At 42.8% G+C, this 16645-nt stretch overlaps 1 protein-coding gene across 1 annotated transcript; it reads right to left on the bottom strand.

The window, feature by feature from the left end:
- Positions 1–3706: 3706 nt before the first annotated feature.
- LOC123030416 (GDNF-inducible zinc finger protein 1-like) lies at positions 3707–15023 on the bottom strand. The gene is made up of 7 exons (XM_044444321.1): positions 14703–15023; positions 11574–12854; positions 9287–10174; positions 7729–7823; positions 7196–7363; positions 6306–6463; positions 3707–5139 (listed from the first exon to the last, which is right to left on the bottom strand). The coding sequence occupies exons 2-7, from the start codon at positions 12851–12853 to the stop codon at positions 4900–4902; spliced, it is 2829 nt and encodes a 942-aa protein (XP_044300256.1). The 5' UTR covers position 12854; positions 14703–15023; the 3' UTR covers positions 3707–4899.
- Positions 15024–16645: the final 1622 nt, after the last annotated feature.

A 16645-nucleotide genomic window follows, 5' to 3' on the forward strand; every position in this document is an offset into this window, starting at 1 on the left:
GACATGTGTTGGAGTGTGAGTTATTGTTGCAAGGTGGATTGTAATTAAAACATGGGTTGTTATGTTGTCTGAATCCAGCTGAAATAACCATGGTGAACAAGTCACAACAAACCAAGGGTTCTTTTCAAGGTTTTTTCATGGTTAACAAGGTTGAGTAGTTAAGATGGGTTCAGACAGCATGATAATTCATATTCCAGCAACAAGCCATGGTTTGGGGACAACTCACACTCAACCTCTAGTCAACCTTAGAATGTGGGTTAGTATGCTTTCTGAACTCAGTCAACTTCTCCAGTGGGCAAGAATGATGAGATTTGTGGTCTCAGGCATCTAGGGGCATAAGTTTGGGGAAGGCTTTGGTTATGCCTTTTCTTAAGGGACAAGCCCTGCTGGACGAGGCCAGTGATCCACTTACTCCCATTTTATTTTTTTCACTGTGAGCAATTTTTGGGGAAGCCCAAAAAATGGCATGAATGCAGTAGTCCTCTTCTGTTCTTCCTCCTCTACGATTAACTTCATTAACATTTACATCACACCATTCTTCCAAGGAAATTTTCTTCCTCCTCCTTAAATCCCTGCACAAGCTTTGTGTCTGCCACAGATCCAGGACAAACTCCCTTTAAAGACCTTCCTGTGCCATTTCATACATTCCTGCTTATTATCTTTATACTCTTGGTCCATCACTGTTGACCATCTGATGCTCTTTTGCTCCCTCAAAAGACTTCACCCTTTCCCTGCAACTGCCCTGTACACTTGAAATTGCCTCCCAAATACCTATAAGATGCCACATTCTTTTCTTCAATGTCATCTTCAAAATTCATCTTTTCTGTGAAGACTTTTGCACAATCCATAGTTACCAGGCTGTATAAGATAGTAGTTTTAAGCTTGTGTAAGTGAAATAATGGTGCATTGCTTCCATGTTCAATTCTGCCTTGTTTACTCAATATTTACATCTTGTGGTTTGCAAAAATACATGTTCAGAAATCAACTTAAATAATGGATACGTAAATATATGAAAACAGTGCTACAAAATTGAGAAAATTAAATCAAGTTTGAGACTGCTGAGACTCAGGCTGGTCCTGACTGAAGAAAGGCCAATTGAAACAAGATTTTAGTTCTTTCTTAATGGCCTGCACCAAAAGTAGGAAGAGAGTTCCATAACTGGGGGGCTAGCCTGCCCCTTGCACTTGACCTTATTCCAGTTAGACTAGCTAGATGACCTCATCTGAGGCTCTGCTGTAAGAGCATAGGCAAGATGATAATGGTAAAAGCAGTCCTTTACTTATTACTCCCCCCTCCTCTCTTTGTCATGTTTTAATTTAAAATTTTAGACTAGGTCCAGACTTGCCCTCTTGTATTCTTAAGCACCATTCATGCTGGAAATTTCTGATTCAGATCTCAGTTGTGCGGTGTGGCCATGTGGGTCCACATGATTGTTACATAAATATATTTGCACACTTGAACATTCTGAAATGGCTATTTATGTCCTTTACAAAAGCACATATGCAGTTGGCATGAATAACTGACTAGAGATAGGGAAACTGGTTTGCAATTTTATTATCATGTCATTATAAAATGGCAAATACACAAAAAGGAGAGTGAAAATTTCAGATGTTTGTTTCAGTCTCAAAATTCCGAAATAAGGAATGTGTCTCTAAATGAGAAACCATTAAATAGGACTTTTAAAAAATTAAAGGCACAGTCCTGTTGTGATAATTGTTATGCCCTCTGACACAGAGGCTTATGCTCATCCTGTGCCAGAATAGCAGCAGAGGTCATCTGTGCCTTTCTGTCCTTCTGCCTGATATTTTTTGCTTGTGAGTCTTTTTGCCTGTCTGGCTGGGGTACATCACGGTGGGAGGGAAGACTGGGCATGTTTAGCCTTGAGAATAGACTAAGGGGAGATATGATAGTACTCTACAAGTACTTGAAAGGTTGTCACAGAAAGGGAGGACAGGATCTCTTGATCATCCCAGAGTGCAGAACATGGAATAATGGGCTCAAGTTACAAGAAGCCAGATTCCAGCTAGATATCAGGAAAAAATTCCTGACTGTTAGAGCAGCATGAGAATGGAACCAATTACCTAGGGAGGTTGTGAGCTTTCCAACACTAGAGGCATTCAAGATGCAACTCAACAGACATCTGAGAGGGATAGTTTAACTTTGAGTCCTACACTGAGCAGGGGGTTGGACCTGATGGCCTTCTGGCCCCTTCCAACTCTACTATCCCATGATTCCTGATTTTAATGCTCTTCCATATGCTACACAGAACAAAGAGACTATCCTCTATGTAAAACAAAGATTGATATATATATCTGATATCAGAAATGGCAATATAAAAAATCAGTATGACAACACTTCAGCCTTCCAGGCTGTCACTGTCCTTAATGGGTCATTCTGGACTAAAGAAACTTGGAGACAGCCAAATTATAATTCATTCAGAATAAGTGACAGATGCACTGCAATTCGGCAGAAGGTTCATTCTAATCCATACAGCTTTAATTGAGAAAGTTTTTTTAAAACCGTACTACCTGTATTAATTAAAAAGGTAAAGGTTTCCCCATGACATTAAAGTCCAGTCAAGTCTGACCCTCGGAGGCAGTGCTCATCTCCATTTCCTAGCCGAGGGAGCCAGCATCTGTCCGCAGACAGTTTCCGTGGTCATGTGGCCGGCATGACTAGACACTGAGGTGCACAGAACGCTGTTACCTTCCCACCGAAGTGGTACCTTTTTTTATCTACTTGCATTTATATGCTTTCGAACTACAAGGTTGGTAGGAGCTGGGACCAAGCACGGGCGCTCACCCCATCTGTGGATTAGAACAGTCGACCTTTCGATCAATCAGGCCAGCAGCTCAGCAGTTTAAACCACTGCACCACCGCAGTCCCCCTGTATTAATTACCTTCCTCAAAACTAGAATGTTTACCTTACTCAAAACCAGGATATCAGAAAGAACTGTTTTGTGAATAGCTCCTGTAAATAACCTGATCGCCACAGTATGTTTTGCATTTCATTTCTCTCTCATCTCTCTGCTTACAATTTGTCAAGAACAAATCCTGCCAGACTAATCTGATTTCAGTTTTAATAGGGTAACTTCCCTATCTCCCTGGTAGAATGTGGGAGTTCTGTGGCCATAATATACCTTGCTTTCAGCAAAGCTTTTGACAAAGTTCCCCAAGATAGCCTCATTAGGAAATATTGATGACTAGGCTAGATGGAAAAAATCTCAGGTAGTCCATAGGTGGCTAAATCAAAGAGTACTTATCAATGGCACCCTCCCAAACTGGGATGAATAAGGAATGGGGTACTACAGATTTCAGTCCTTGGCCCAGGGCTCTTCAACATTTTTATTAATGATTTGGAAGAGGAGGTTCAGGGAATGCTTACCAGATTTCCAGAAGACACAAAATTGGGTGGGATAGCTAATACCTTGGAAGACAGAAACAAAATGTAAAGTAATCTTGCTGGGCTAAAAGCAACAGAATGAATTTTAATAGGAACAATAGCCTAGTCCCTGCACATAGGGAAGAGAAATCAAAGGCAGTTATAACATGGGGGATACTTGCCTCAACAATTCTGCAAGTGAGAAAGATTTCAGAATTGTTCTAGGTCATAAGTTGAATATGATTGAACAATGTGATGTGGCTGCAAAAAAGGCAAATGCTATTTTTGGCCGCATGAACAGAAGTATACTTCCACATCGTATGAAGTACAATTTTGCTTTACTCAGCACTATTTAGGCCTCATCTTGAGTTCTGCATCCATTTCTGGGCACTGATGCAGACAAACTGAAAAAGGTTTAGGTGAAAACCATGGAGGTAATTTGGGACTGAAAACAATATTCTACGGAGAGAGATTGGAAGAATTGTGCATTTTTAGCCTGGAGAAAATGGAGGGGAGATATGATAACGCTTTTGAAGTGCTGTCCCACAGAGAAAGGCCAGGATACCTTCTTGGTCATGCTGGAGTACAGGACATGGAATGATGGCTTCCAATTACAGGAAACCAGATTCTGGCTGGACATCCAGAAAAACTTCCTAAATGTTAAAGCAATGGAACTAATTATCTAGGGAAATTGTGGGCTCTCCTCTGTCAGGGATGCTTTAACTTGGAGCCCTGCATTGAGCAGGACGTTGGACCCAGTGGCCTTAATGGTGCCTTCCAACTCTGCTATTCTATGATTCTATGACTCTTAATCCTTCCCCACCCACAGTCTTGGTATAATATCCCTGTAACTTCAGGACAGCACTCTGTGTATCTGATGAATTAAGCTTCCCAGAGAATTTCAGCTGTGTGGCAGTACAGAAATGCAATCAATCAATCAATCAATCAATCAATCAATCAGTGGGCCCATGGAAGCTTATGCTCTTGTGTCCCAACACTCCACAGCTTTTACTACAATAGACTAAGTAGGCTACCTCTCTGTAAATTGTAACAGTGGAAAGCATCTGTTCACACAGAACAGCTTTCCCTTGGGACTCATAACATACAGCCTGTCCCCACAGAGAAGCAACATCTTGCTATGATGCCCACATGCTTAACTGCTGACATCCCTCTTCACTGGCGTAAAACCCACTCCTGCCGTGCCAGAATCTAAGTACGCAGTCCAAGAAAGTCTTAAGTTTCTAAGACTTATGCAGCTACCTTTGCTATCAAAGGCAGTGATGACCTTTTGAACTCTGACTATTTGACTCCCAAAAAGCTTTTAGTGGAGCTAGCACCTAGGCTGAAAAGCAGTGCTCCATTTCTAAGGATTCCACAATGGTCATGTCTCCTACTGGGTGAGGCTGAACTGCTAGCATGGCTCATCTGTAGAACCCATGAGCAGATGGAGGAAGTGCCCACAGAAGGAACAAGCTGAAGGTGGTAGCAATGTCCTTCCCCAACCTTAATGTTTAAGCCTATAAACACATAAGGGAATGGTCAGGATCTCTTACATTACTGTTACATGGTATGTGTTCTACTTTTTTTACACTTATAGTTTCTGGTGTATAAATTTTACTCTGGACACCAGACCAAATTGTCGTAGAGTCCTCTGCTAAACAGATATTGGATAAAGTCTCTATTTTGGACCAGTTATGATTCTTTTTGATAGTAAGATCTATTAAGAAACTCCTCCAATGAGCATTCCGATCATGGACCTACAGCACGGGGAGAAAACAAAAATTACTTTTAAAAGTCAAGTTCTGATCTGATTGAGTCAAACACTGGAAACTTCTAAAACAATGTAACAGAAAAACAAATTCTTGTAATTATGGCTATCATAAAAGCTTTCACAAATTAAATACCACTAATTTATTGTCTGGCTAACTAGCCAAATGTGTTTTTTATATTCAGGGAGCCTGATCCTGCACTCTGTCCTTAGCTGCAGTGAGACTAGTATGTTACCTTACCTATGACGCCTTGGCCAGGAATGCTCCAAGCTTGAAATGCTCTTGTGTCAATATACAGAGGGAGGGTTGATGGAGCCAAAAGAGGTCAGTCATGCTTTATTCCCTCTGAAGTAAATGCAACTTAGGTCAGTCAAAAGCTCTGCTGACTACAGTGGAACTGAAGTCTGACTAAACGTCCTCTGGATCCACCCCAAGGACTCCTCTGCAATGACAGAGGCCTTTGGATTACTAGAGTGGGTCCTTTCCAGAGCTATGTAAGCCCTGCCCAGGAACAAAATAGATGTCACTGCTGCAGTGTTAATTCTCTTCACCTCTGCAGCAATGCTTTCTCTTTCTTCCCTCATACCACAGCAGCTGTGCACCACTGACAGCAATGGGGGGGGGGGGCAGGGGGAGGAAGGAAACACCAGTGCTATTTGCTGAGTGCTGAAAGCCAAGGGTGTGGAGCCTTTTTGGCCAAAGGGCTGGAGTGGGTCCAGGCAAGCACATCACTGCAGCTGGGACAGTGGCACATCCCACTGCTGGAATACTGTTCCACAACAGGAGCGGCCAGGCTTGCATGCATACTCAAACACTTTCCCAAAGCAATCAGGCCCTTGAAAATGCCCCCACCCTTGCCAAAAAATGGTCACCATTGGCACCAATAGGGCCTTTAAAAAAACGATATGCAGCATTAGGGAAATCCACCTTTCCTCTGATCAATGGTCAGACATAAGGAAGGGAAACTGATGAGCTAAATGGGGACTTATTATGGATTATGCTTGGCCTGCAGGCTGGAGGTTCCCCGTGTCTGCTCTAAGATGTTTAAAAGCCTGTTAAAACAGGTTTAATACACAGGGCATCAAAAAGCATTTTGGCAGGCAAAACGGATGAAAAATCCAGTTAAAAAAGATAGCACAAAGCAGAGAACTTACCAGGACGTGCCTTCTCAAGGTAGACATGTCTGTGAAGGTTCTTTCACAAGCCCTACATTTGTATGGCTTTTCTCCAGTGTGGATACGCTGGTGACGTCTAAGGGCTCCTTGCTGAGTAAATGTCTTTCCACACTGCTCACAGAAATAGGGAGGAGTTTCTAACAAGAAAGACATGTTAGTGGGCATTTTCAAAATCCCTGTATTTTAAAAATATATTTCTGCCCTGCATTCCAACTCAAGATGGATCTACTCCAGGACTTACACAGATAAGGATATCAGAAGAACACACCAAAAATGTTCCAAAACAAAACCAAAACAAAAGAGTCTACAGAAACATCAGCAGCTACACATGACCTATTCAAGTTGCAAATGCTCTGTGGCCCTTATTCATTTACTTATAGGCAAAGTCAGCTTCCCTGGGAACAGAGTTCCACAACCACAGCACTTGCACAGCCCTGTCTTGTATCACCATCCTCAGTGCTTGTGATGAAAGGGGAGTATGTCAGGAACCTTGTACACAGTTCATAATTTGGTGTCCACAACAGATCTTGGACTACAGTTTTAACTGTCCCTGACCATTGGCCATAATTGCTGGAGCTGATGGGAGTTGAAGTGTAAAATACCAGGACAGCACCAGGTTGGGAAGGTGTGAAATAGTGGATAGTTTCAATGGAGATGACTGACATAGCCTTCCCCAAGCTGATGCCTTCCAGAAGTTTTGGACTTCATCTCTCATCAGACCCAGCAATTATCGTCAAAGCTAAGGAATACTGGGAGTTATAGCCCAAGACATCTAAGGAAAACAGCTTGGGGAAGGCTGATATAGAAGCTTGCCCTTGCACATCTGTCTCTTCTGTCATCCATCTAACCCCTGAAGAAACATTTATTACCTGCATGAACATTGTTGTGTTGGGCTAATGAGGCTCTCAGTCCAAAGGTTTTTCCACACACATCACATTTATATGGCTTGGCTCCCATGTGGCAGCGCTTGTGGCATTTCAGGTATTCATTGGTGGCAAAATGTTTTCCACACACATCACATTTGAAGAGACGTTCTCCTGTGAAGTAATAGAACAATCAATTTCCCTTACTGGTCACCCACATTGGCAATCATCCATAAGAGATTTCCCAAAGTGAATTTAGCAGTTCTCTTCTGCTCTGAAACTTTTCCCAAAAAGATCTGACCTCTTCCTAGAGATTCCCCATATCCTAGAGAATATAACTCTCTTTTTGTAATAGTTACACAGATTTTTCTTGCATCCATATGGTGCAGAAGTCTTGTGCAGATGGTCATCCAATCTAGAAATGTGTGGGAGAGGGGAAAATATCTATACCTGCATAACATACAAAAAATAGTCAGATGAGTGGAGCACCAATATACATTGCCCCTCTCCATATTCAGGGAGTGGGTTTAAACACCTACCTGTATGTGTCCTCTTGTGGCCATTAAGCTTGCCTTTGTCTGCAAAACATGCCCCACAGTCCTCACAGATATATGGCTTCTCACCTGTATGGGACCTACATTCAGAGGAATACAAAAATCCCAAAAGCGCAATTTAAGACCGTATCTATTATGGACTGTGCAACTTAATAGAAATTGCAAGTAGTCTAACAGGGTTCTTCCCTATCCAAAGGCAAGAGACAGAACATGCAGAAAGTGCTTCACGCTAGAAGGAAAAAAGTTATCTTAGTTTAGGGTGCACTAAATGATTTTCAGGCTGTCTCAGAGAATGTAATTTATTTATTTATAACATTTCTATGCCGCACCCATCATCGAAGCCTCGGGGTGGCTCACAAGGAAAACAAATAAAGCATAGAACAATATTAAAAATTTGGAGTTCTCGGCAATAATATAAAACCATTAAATAAAACACAGATTAACAAAATACCGTTTAAATAAAAAGGTCTTGGTCTGGCGCCAAAAAACAAATAACGGACTTCTCTGGGGAGCGCATTCCATAGGTAATTCCACACGTCGTACAAAATGAAAGGGATATGCAACACTAAATTTATAAGTCCTCAGTTACCCCAAGAACTGAGGGCTTCCTTAATCTTCTGCAGTAAAAACAGTACAGAAGCCTTACAAGGGGATGGGGGAACAGAAGAATTTAAGAGCTCCTCACAAAAGAGGAAGAGCAGCAGCATAAGGTTTCTACTGACTGATGTCCTGCCCATCCACCTGTCACATTTAGATTCAGTGTAAGAGTTGCTTAGGACATACGCATACAGATAATGCACAAATAGTGTATCATAAGGGGTTTTTTAAAAATACTTGAACCAAATCATGATGTCCTGAGATTGGAAAGCTGAAGAACAGCACAACCTGGCCTCTTCCACTGACCAGGGGACTAACAGCCACTGAAAGCTGCTATGCTCACCTCCCAGAAAGAATGGCAAGGCAGCAAGAGGTTAACCCGGCCCCATCCATTGGCCAGAGAAAAGGCTGTAGCTCTGATGTTTGCATTCCTTTTTCTTTCCATTTTTATTGTGTCTATTATGAGATCATAAGCTTGCAGGCAGGGGCTATCTTATTTTTAGTATCTGTACAGCCCTTAGAAAATGTTTGGTTCTTTACAGATTGTTGTTGTCATCATTGTCATCATTCATAACTGGACTTTGGGGCATTATCTACAGCCCACGGAGAGTTAATGACTTCACACCCAAAGGGGGGAAAAGAAGATTTTCTGCACACAGTGGATCTTAATTTTGCCATTTGACTACTCAGTATGCACAGCCAGGATGAGCTACACAGAGGTACCGAAGAACTCAAAGTAGTAGAGCAGCCTTCCCTAACCTAGTGCCCTCCAAATGTCTTAGACTGCAATTTCCAAAATCTGCAGCTACCATGGCCATCAGCCATCCCGGCTGGGAATTATGGGAGTTGCAGCCTAACACATCTGGAGGGCACCAGGATGCCTAGAGTAGACAATGCATGTAGAAGCCCTGAACAGAGGGGAGGAAAAGAAATCATACAGGCTGACCTTGTGTGAATCTTGAGCTGTGATGGCTGAGCAAATCGTGAGCAGCAAACACTGCACTGGTACGGCTTCTCTCCTGTGTGTGTCCTCATGTGAAATACGAGTGCTGTTCTAGAACTCAGGATCTTTCCACAGACAGAGCAGAGGGGGCGCTTCACTCTTCCTTCGTGCTTCCGCACACAGTGTGTCCTCACATCTCTCTTCCTTTTAAAGGTGGCATTACAGAGGGTGCAGGCAAACTGCCTGTCCTCTGTGTGAACACATGCACGGTGCTCTTTCCAGCTGTTGCAGCTCGCAAAGGACTTACTACAAACATCACACTGATAGATTTTACCAGGCAAAGAGTGATGGACATCTCTGCAGTGGTCAACGTATTTTTTCTGTGACACAAACTTCTCAGCACATTTTGGACAGGTTATAACATAAGCAGTTTTTTTAGTTGCCTTACTTTTGTTCATTTTCCTTACTTTGACATCAGCATCTGATTTATTTTCTCCTCCATCTTGATCCTTTGAGTCATCATCATCCAAAGGCACCTCTTCATCTTCAGTGCTATCTATTTCAGCTCTATAGTCCTTTTCTCTTTTTGCACTGCCTTCAACAACAGCTCTGTGTTCTTCAGCATTTCCTCTTTTCATGTCACATTGCTCATTACGTTCCTCTTTATTGTCAGTCTCTGGTTCTATTGCAAGAGAATGTCTGGATTCTCTCTCTAACTCCTGAGATTTTTCACCCCCAAATTCTCTTGGCAAGTCAATATTTGGTGCCTCCTGACATGTTTTGTTATTCACATCAATTTCACCATGAACAATACCTGCTCTTTCTGTAGGTGGGACTATCATCCAGTAATCAGACATGACATTCCCATCTTGCTTGGATTCATGCATTTTTCTGTTGGGGAAAAAAACAACAACATAACAGCATGTAAAAATCAGCTATATTTTTTCTGTATGCCCAGATGAAGACACAAATAATCTACAAACTCACCCAAGGCCATATTCTAAGTTCACTTGCCTGTAAAGCATCCAAAAACACGTTCTGTCCATATTTTGATGGAAAAAAATCTTGCAGCTGCCAGTTTTCTGCTGGCTAGGTATAGGCAGCAATTCTATAGGCTCTTGCTTAGGAGAAAGCTTTACAGATCTCAATGAGACTTACTTTTGAGGACACATATATTGGGTTGCACTGCAGAAATTCACCCAGTCATACCACTGCTTCCCTTCTGGCGGGCAGATAACATTTCCAACAGGGGATTTCCAAGCATGGCCTTTTAAAACAAAGTTTCCAAGTGCTCTTTTTTACTGACTCTAATTTGTTGTCTTTTTATTTTTTTAAATGGAAGATTGTTTTAAAGTGGGTTACCTGTTTGCCACCCTTGAGTTTTTTAAAATGTTTATTTGTATCTATATAGATAGGCAGGATAGGAATGTTGAAAAGAAATACAATTTTAACCTGAAGAAATTACACTCTTGCGACTCATTGAAAGTCTAAAAATTTAAGTATCTTGCTTCAAGCAGCACTAGCAAGTAGAAAGCCCCACTGTGGCGGTGTTGAAATATTTTTAGCCCAAAGGCTGAATTCCATTTTGGACAAGCTGGGTGGGGGGGCATTCCAGCATATCTTAGCTGAATACTCTTCCTGTCAGTAAAGAAAGTAATTTCACCCTTTAGAAGGGAGAAAAACTGCACACAAGGCACTGAGGGAGAGAGTGCAGCTCTCAGGGGAATCCCAAATGGGCCCAGTTGGTCTTCAAGCATATGGTTCGCCACCCTTGCCCGACACAGCTTGCTCCTCATGACCCAGAGCACACAGAAATTCATTGGATGATTTAAGGGTTGATTGTGACTGAAATGAACTGAAAAGTCAGGCACCTTTTCAGGCAATACTGTGCTTCTGGGATTGTTGGACCACAAGTTGTCCAGGTCTGTTACACAGCAAAGGAACCCAGCTGCATAATGGGAAGTATTGTGCTACATATAAGCTGCAGGAATTTGAGCTGCAAGGCATACAGTAAATACTTTTGTGCTTGTAGGACTATCTAATGTAATTTTGAAAATATTTGCTTAATACTGAACCAAACTGACTGAGTCAATGCAACCCAATCCTATGCATGTCATACCCAGAAGGAAGTGCAATGGAACTTACTTGTAAGTAAGTAAGTATAGGATTGCAGTTTTATAGCTGGCAAACTTATACTAACTTCTTTTTCCCACATATAATTTCTACATTGAAGACATGAGGACTAAAAATCCCTCTTTTCCCCAATACTCTGCACAAAGAAAGACTTTACCTTACATGAGTATTAAAGGCAGACCTCTGAGCAAAACGTGCAGGACAAGATGTGCACTTATAAGGTTTTTCCCCTGTGTGTGTTCGAACATGAACAGTCAGTCCACATTTGGAGCTGATCACCTTGTCACAGTAGGGACACCGCTGAGGATTCTGTTTCTTCTCATGCACCCTCCGGATGTGGTCGCTGAGATCCTTCTGGCACTTGAACTTCTTGTCACACAACATGCAGGGGAAGTGCTGCTTGCTGTGGTGAACGGCAAGCCTGTGCTGTTGCAGTTTTTGGCAGCTGGAAAAGAGCTGGTCACACACACTGCAGCTATATTTAATGGCCAGGTGTATGTCATGTTCCAGTTGCATGTGTGACTGGTACCCCTTGGCAAAATGGAAAGAATGATTACATTTGGCACACGCATATCTCTGTGGCAAGACTTTTGATATGCTACGTGGGGATTTTCTGAGTTTAGCTTGACCAAGAATCAAATTATTTTCCTCCTCCTTTTGGCCAGGGAATATCTTGCTTATAACAATGCAAGTTTCCATTGAGTCCACCTGATCTGGTGAAGAACAGCTGGTGTCGCTTTCTTCCTGGCTGGGATTGCCTGTGTTGTGAACTTCATGCATGTCTACCTTGCTGCATTCAGCTGAGCCTGCCTTCTCTTCTTTGAACTTGGCAAGTGGGGCCCTATGTTTGTTAGGACACCCAGGTTTATTTTCAATAGCATCATAAATAGATGACAGTTTTCTATGCTTCTTTCTGTCCCAAAGGTTCTTTTTCATAGGGGTTGCCAAGATTTGGGACAAGTCACTCTGTTCTTTGACTTCTACTTGTTCTGTTTGATTCCAGAGACACCCACTACTTTCATGGCTTTTCAAATGTACAGTTAAATCTGCCTTCATTTCTTCAAAAGCCTCAAGCAGATCCTTGCATTCAAGTTTTTCAGCAACCTCCTTTATCCGGTGCAGCCTGTCCACTTCAATTTCTACTTCAGTTGTGTAGACAAACTTTAGGAAGGAGACAAATTCTTCAGCATGAATGTCTTGGAGGGTCACCTTGCAATTCTGGGCATTCAGCATTTCATCACTGAGAAACAAACTTTTAAAGTAATTGCTGGAAGCTGCTAATACAGCTTTGTGAACAGAAAATTCCTCCTGGATTCCAAGTTGGTCTGTGTGAATTGTCACATCACAGAAGTGACCAAGCCGATAAAGGGAATGTAATGTTCTCAGAAGGTTAGAAGCTGCAACATTAGATTTCATTAAAATTTTCTCTTTCTCCATCCTGTTAAGCAGAGGAAAATATATTAGGGAATTCCATCAGCTAGTATAAATTTACCCTTCTCAGCTAGTATAGTTTAGTTGAAAGTTTAGTTTCAAAGCAGGATCTCATTGAGTTTGTATTATACCTGATCACGATTTTGAAATTCAAAGGGTCCTATGACCAATAGCTTGGAAATAAATTCTAAATTTCATGCTATTTTCTCCCAGGTAAGTATGTATATTTACCAAAGATTGATTTCCATTTAGTAGACATGTATATTGCATTGTTAGACCTGGTTTTGTTATTCCAGCCACCCTAGCATGTGTTCTCTACCCATGTGCCTCAGAACCATGCAATGTACTGGGGATGAGGTTGACTGAAAAGTGACATTGAATGCAGCTAAACTAATCTCATTTAATCTTTGCAGATTTACAGAGATCATGCACCTGTAGCCTTCCAGAAGTTTTGGCCTACAACTCCTGTTATCCCTTGCCACTGGTGAGGCTGGTTAGGGCTGATAGGAGTTGCAGGCCAAAGCATCTGCAGAACTACAAGTACACATCCATATTATTCAGGAAGACAGGCAGTATCAACTCAGTATATGAGAGTTAATGGGGTATAACAGGCCGGAGCATCTTTGACACAGTTCATGAGACAAGAACAGGGCCCAATTCAATGCACCATAGGATAAACTGGTAGACCGTTTACCTGGACTTTTCCATTTCAGGTGCAGGTAGGAATATAAAAAGAAAAGCATCTCAAGGAGAAGATGGTATTAGATCTCTTTAACTTGCTATCTTTTTATTTGCAAGAAGTGCTTTTATTTTTGTTTTGGGAGAAGAACAGTCAAATATACCAACTCCTTACCTATAGCCTGAAATAGTACAATCCTGGAAAACTTGGATTGCTTGAGTTTGTGGAATGTATAAACTGAGTTTGCCATACGCATTGGCAATAAACTAAATGGACTAAGTTTGTTTCATTCATCCCTGGGGAATTTGCACAGAAGTACCCTCTTGTAAGGAAAACTATTTAGAGGTGTTTGGTTGGTTGCTGGGGTGGGATAGGGGAAGATGACTATGAGGAGGCATCTGTGGTGTGGAGAAGAAACGTTCCTTTTCTACAAAGATCAATTATTTGTGGGAAGCTGTCATCTAATGAAATGGATGGGGAGGTAGATGAAGGAGTGCTTCCAGACAAAACTTTTAGTATACCTGCACTTTGCCTTATTCATAGGCTTTTAAAGGGAGTCCAGCCATCCTTGTTCTAAACCAGCCCTACTTGCCTACTGCATCTTCTATGTTTGTTTAATTATGAATGAAAAGATGCAATAGCTGCACAACTCCTGATTGGCAGCACTAGGAGCTCCCATGGGTTGGGAAACACCATGGGGCTAACAAAAGAAAGCCCATGTGCAGTATATACTAAACTCAAACAATGAACTTACTGCACCTTCCAGATGTGTGACTACAACTTCCCACTATTCCCACAAGATTGCTGATGGGGGTTTTAGTCCAACGTATCTAGAAGAAACCCAGGGAGAGAAAGGCAATTATCAAATTGGCTGCCACAAATGCAGCAATAATGACAGACAACTAAAGTGGCTTTACAATGGCATTGCGTCAATGCCTGGATGGCAAGAGCTGTAAACTAAAATAGTTAACAAAACCTTCATTTCTGAGGGTGGGCAGGAGATGTCTGAATGACACTTGCAGTAGAAACCGCAAACAACAAGGAAGAGTGGCTATGAGCACACATGCTTGTGAGCCTCCTTCTCTGACACATCTAGGCAGCCACTGTTGGACGCAGGATGAGGAGGCTGAGCTGCATGGACCTTCCCGAGGTCTAATCCTGAAAGGCTCCTCTTACCTCCTCCTTGGCTTTGCTACCCGGGAGCTTTCGGTGACAAAGGAAAGAGAGAGCGGGAGAGAGGCAGAGCCCTCGTAGCGCCAGCAGCCGAGCGTGCGGAGGTCTTCCCGCAGCAGCCCCAAGGACCAGGCGACGCGCCACGCCTCCCGGCCGGCTTGCGGGCTCCCCTGCTTCCCTGCGCTCTTCTTTCGCGTCGCGGCGAGTCCCACACGGAGGGGCTTAAAATGATCTCTGGCAGCCACCGTAGCAAGGCCGCTTTCACGAGTTTTCTGCAAGGCGGGGGGAGCAAAAGACCATACGCAGCCGCGCCCCACAAGCCCCAAGGGTGAATTCGAGGCGCTCGAGCGGCGATTCCTTATGTTCTAGTCTATGGTACTGTCTTGTGCCAGAGCGGCCAGCTCTCCTTTTGTGAAAGGACGCCGTCCGAGCCATTCTTGCGTTAGCGCAGATGCGCGTTTCGTTAGGGGTCGCGGGTTGTCGCCCCCTACTGTGGAAGGAGGAGAAGAGAGGAAAGGCAAGGCGGTCGTTCTTTAACCAAGTGACCTGTCCTGGGTGTTGCGCTGCCGTAGCCTCTTGGCTGCAGCATTACGGAAGTTGCGCAACACCCATGAAGGCTACCAGGTTGAGGAGGCTTTTCCGCAGGCTCTGTTTCACGGGTCCTGGAGCCGAAATACGTAGACGACATTATGGGGTGGTTAGGATTGCTCCTGCAGCTACACCACCGCAGTGGTTATTAAAGAAAGGATTGCTTTGCCCAGATGCCCCGTTTTCATTGCATTGTGCTCTCTTGCACCTAATGATTCCCCTGTCTGCAGTTCAGCAGCAGAGCGTGGGCCGGGGAGGATGATGGACCCAACACCATCTTTTGGATGGTCATTTGTGTCTGCATTCCACAACCAGCGGGAAAGGTTGTGATTTGGAATCGGACTTGCTTCAGCTCCAAGTATTAGATAATAATTTTGAGTTGGAGTTTAGTTTTCAAACTCATTAATCACACCAGGTTGTAAAATGCAGTTTTCTACTTCAGGCTTTTCAAGAAGCAGAGAACGCTCTCTAAACATTTGTGCTGTATTAAATGACCTTATTGCAAAGATATTGGATTGAGATTGAGATGGCTATTCTAGTATATTTGACATTAAGACCCCCAGAATTGTTTATTGCCAGTTAATGAACGTGGCAAAAGTGTCTTTGGTTGGTTTTGTAGTAGCTACAGTTAGCTAACATTTCATAGGATATGTAAGGGGTGTTGAACCCCTTTCAGTCAGAGACCTGAGTTCCAATTCAGAGAAATTATTGGGGGCTACATTCCTGTGGCGTGTGGGGTCAAACAAAAGGGGCAGGACCAAACACCCCTAAAGCCATCACATTTTAGCTTAAAGCTGAAAAGCAAAGTAATGGAGGTTTAGAGGGGCATTTCAACCATTTGGAATGTGGAGAGGGGAACTGCACAAAAGTCAGGAAACCACCAAACAACTGGGGGTTAGTGGAAGACCTGGTAGAGATAATAGAAGAGGCTATGTCTATCTGGAAACCTTGGAGGGCCCACTCTGATCACTGCACCTGTGGTTGCCCAGAGCCCTGCTCTAGTGCTTTTGTCAATGTATTCTCCCAAGATAAAGCTGGAACAGCTGTATGTGATTTTGGGGAGCGGCCCTTTTGGACCTGCTGGAAACATGGAGAACTCTTTCCCCCCTGTCACATGCTACTGGTGGGTACCAGCTAGAAATGACAAATTAGAGTAGTAACAATGATCAGAAACCGCACTGAAAATATGACAGATGAACAACACAGTCCTATACAAGTCCACTCTGAATTCAGTAGGATTTCAGTAGTGTGTATATGATTACAATTGAAAGCAATGAATTTGAACTGGCTGAAATGAAAGTAATGTTAATTTCCATGATTCAGGAAATAGAAAATGTTATTGCAGGACAGTCCTGTAC

This window comes from Varanus komodoensis, unplaced genomic scaffold (genome assembly GCF_004798865.1).
Source record: "Varanus komodoensis strain SLA01 unplaced genomic scaffold, ASM479886v1 scaffold44_3, whole genome shotgun sequence".
Taxonomy (NCBI): domain Eukaryota; kingdom Metazoa; phylum Chordata; class Lepidosauria; order Squamata; family Varanidae; genus Varanus; species Varanus komodoensis.

Bases quoted from the DNA above. Each gene is read 5' to 3' on its own strand.
- LOC123030416 (XM_044444321.1), bottom strand. From the start codon at position 12,853: ATGGAGAAAGAGAAAATTTTAATGAAATCTAATGTTGCAGCTTCTAAC. The intron at 7,824-9,286 runs GTCAGCCTGTAT...CTCTGAATGTAG, and splicing joins CAGCTCAAGATTCACACAAG to GTCCCATACAGGTGAGAAGC. The intron at 5,140-6,305 runs GTAAGTTCTCTG...CCCGTGCTGTAG, and splicing joins CCTTGAGAAGGCACGTCCTG to GTCCATGATCGGAATGCTCA.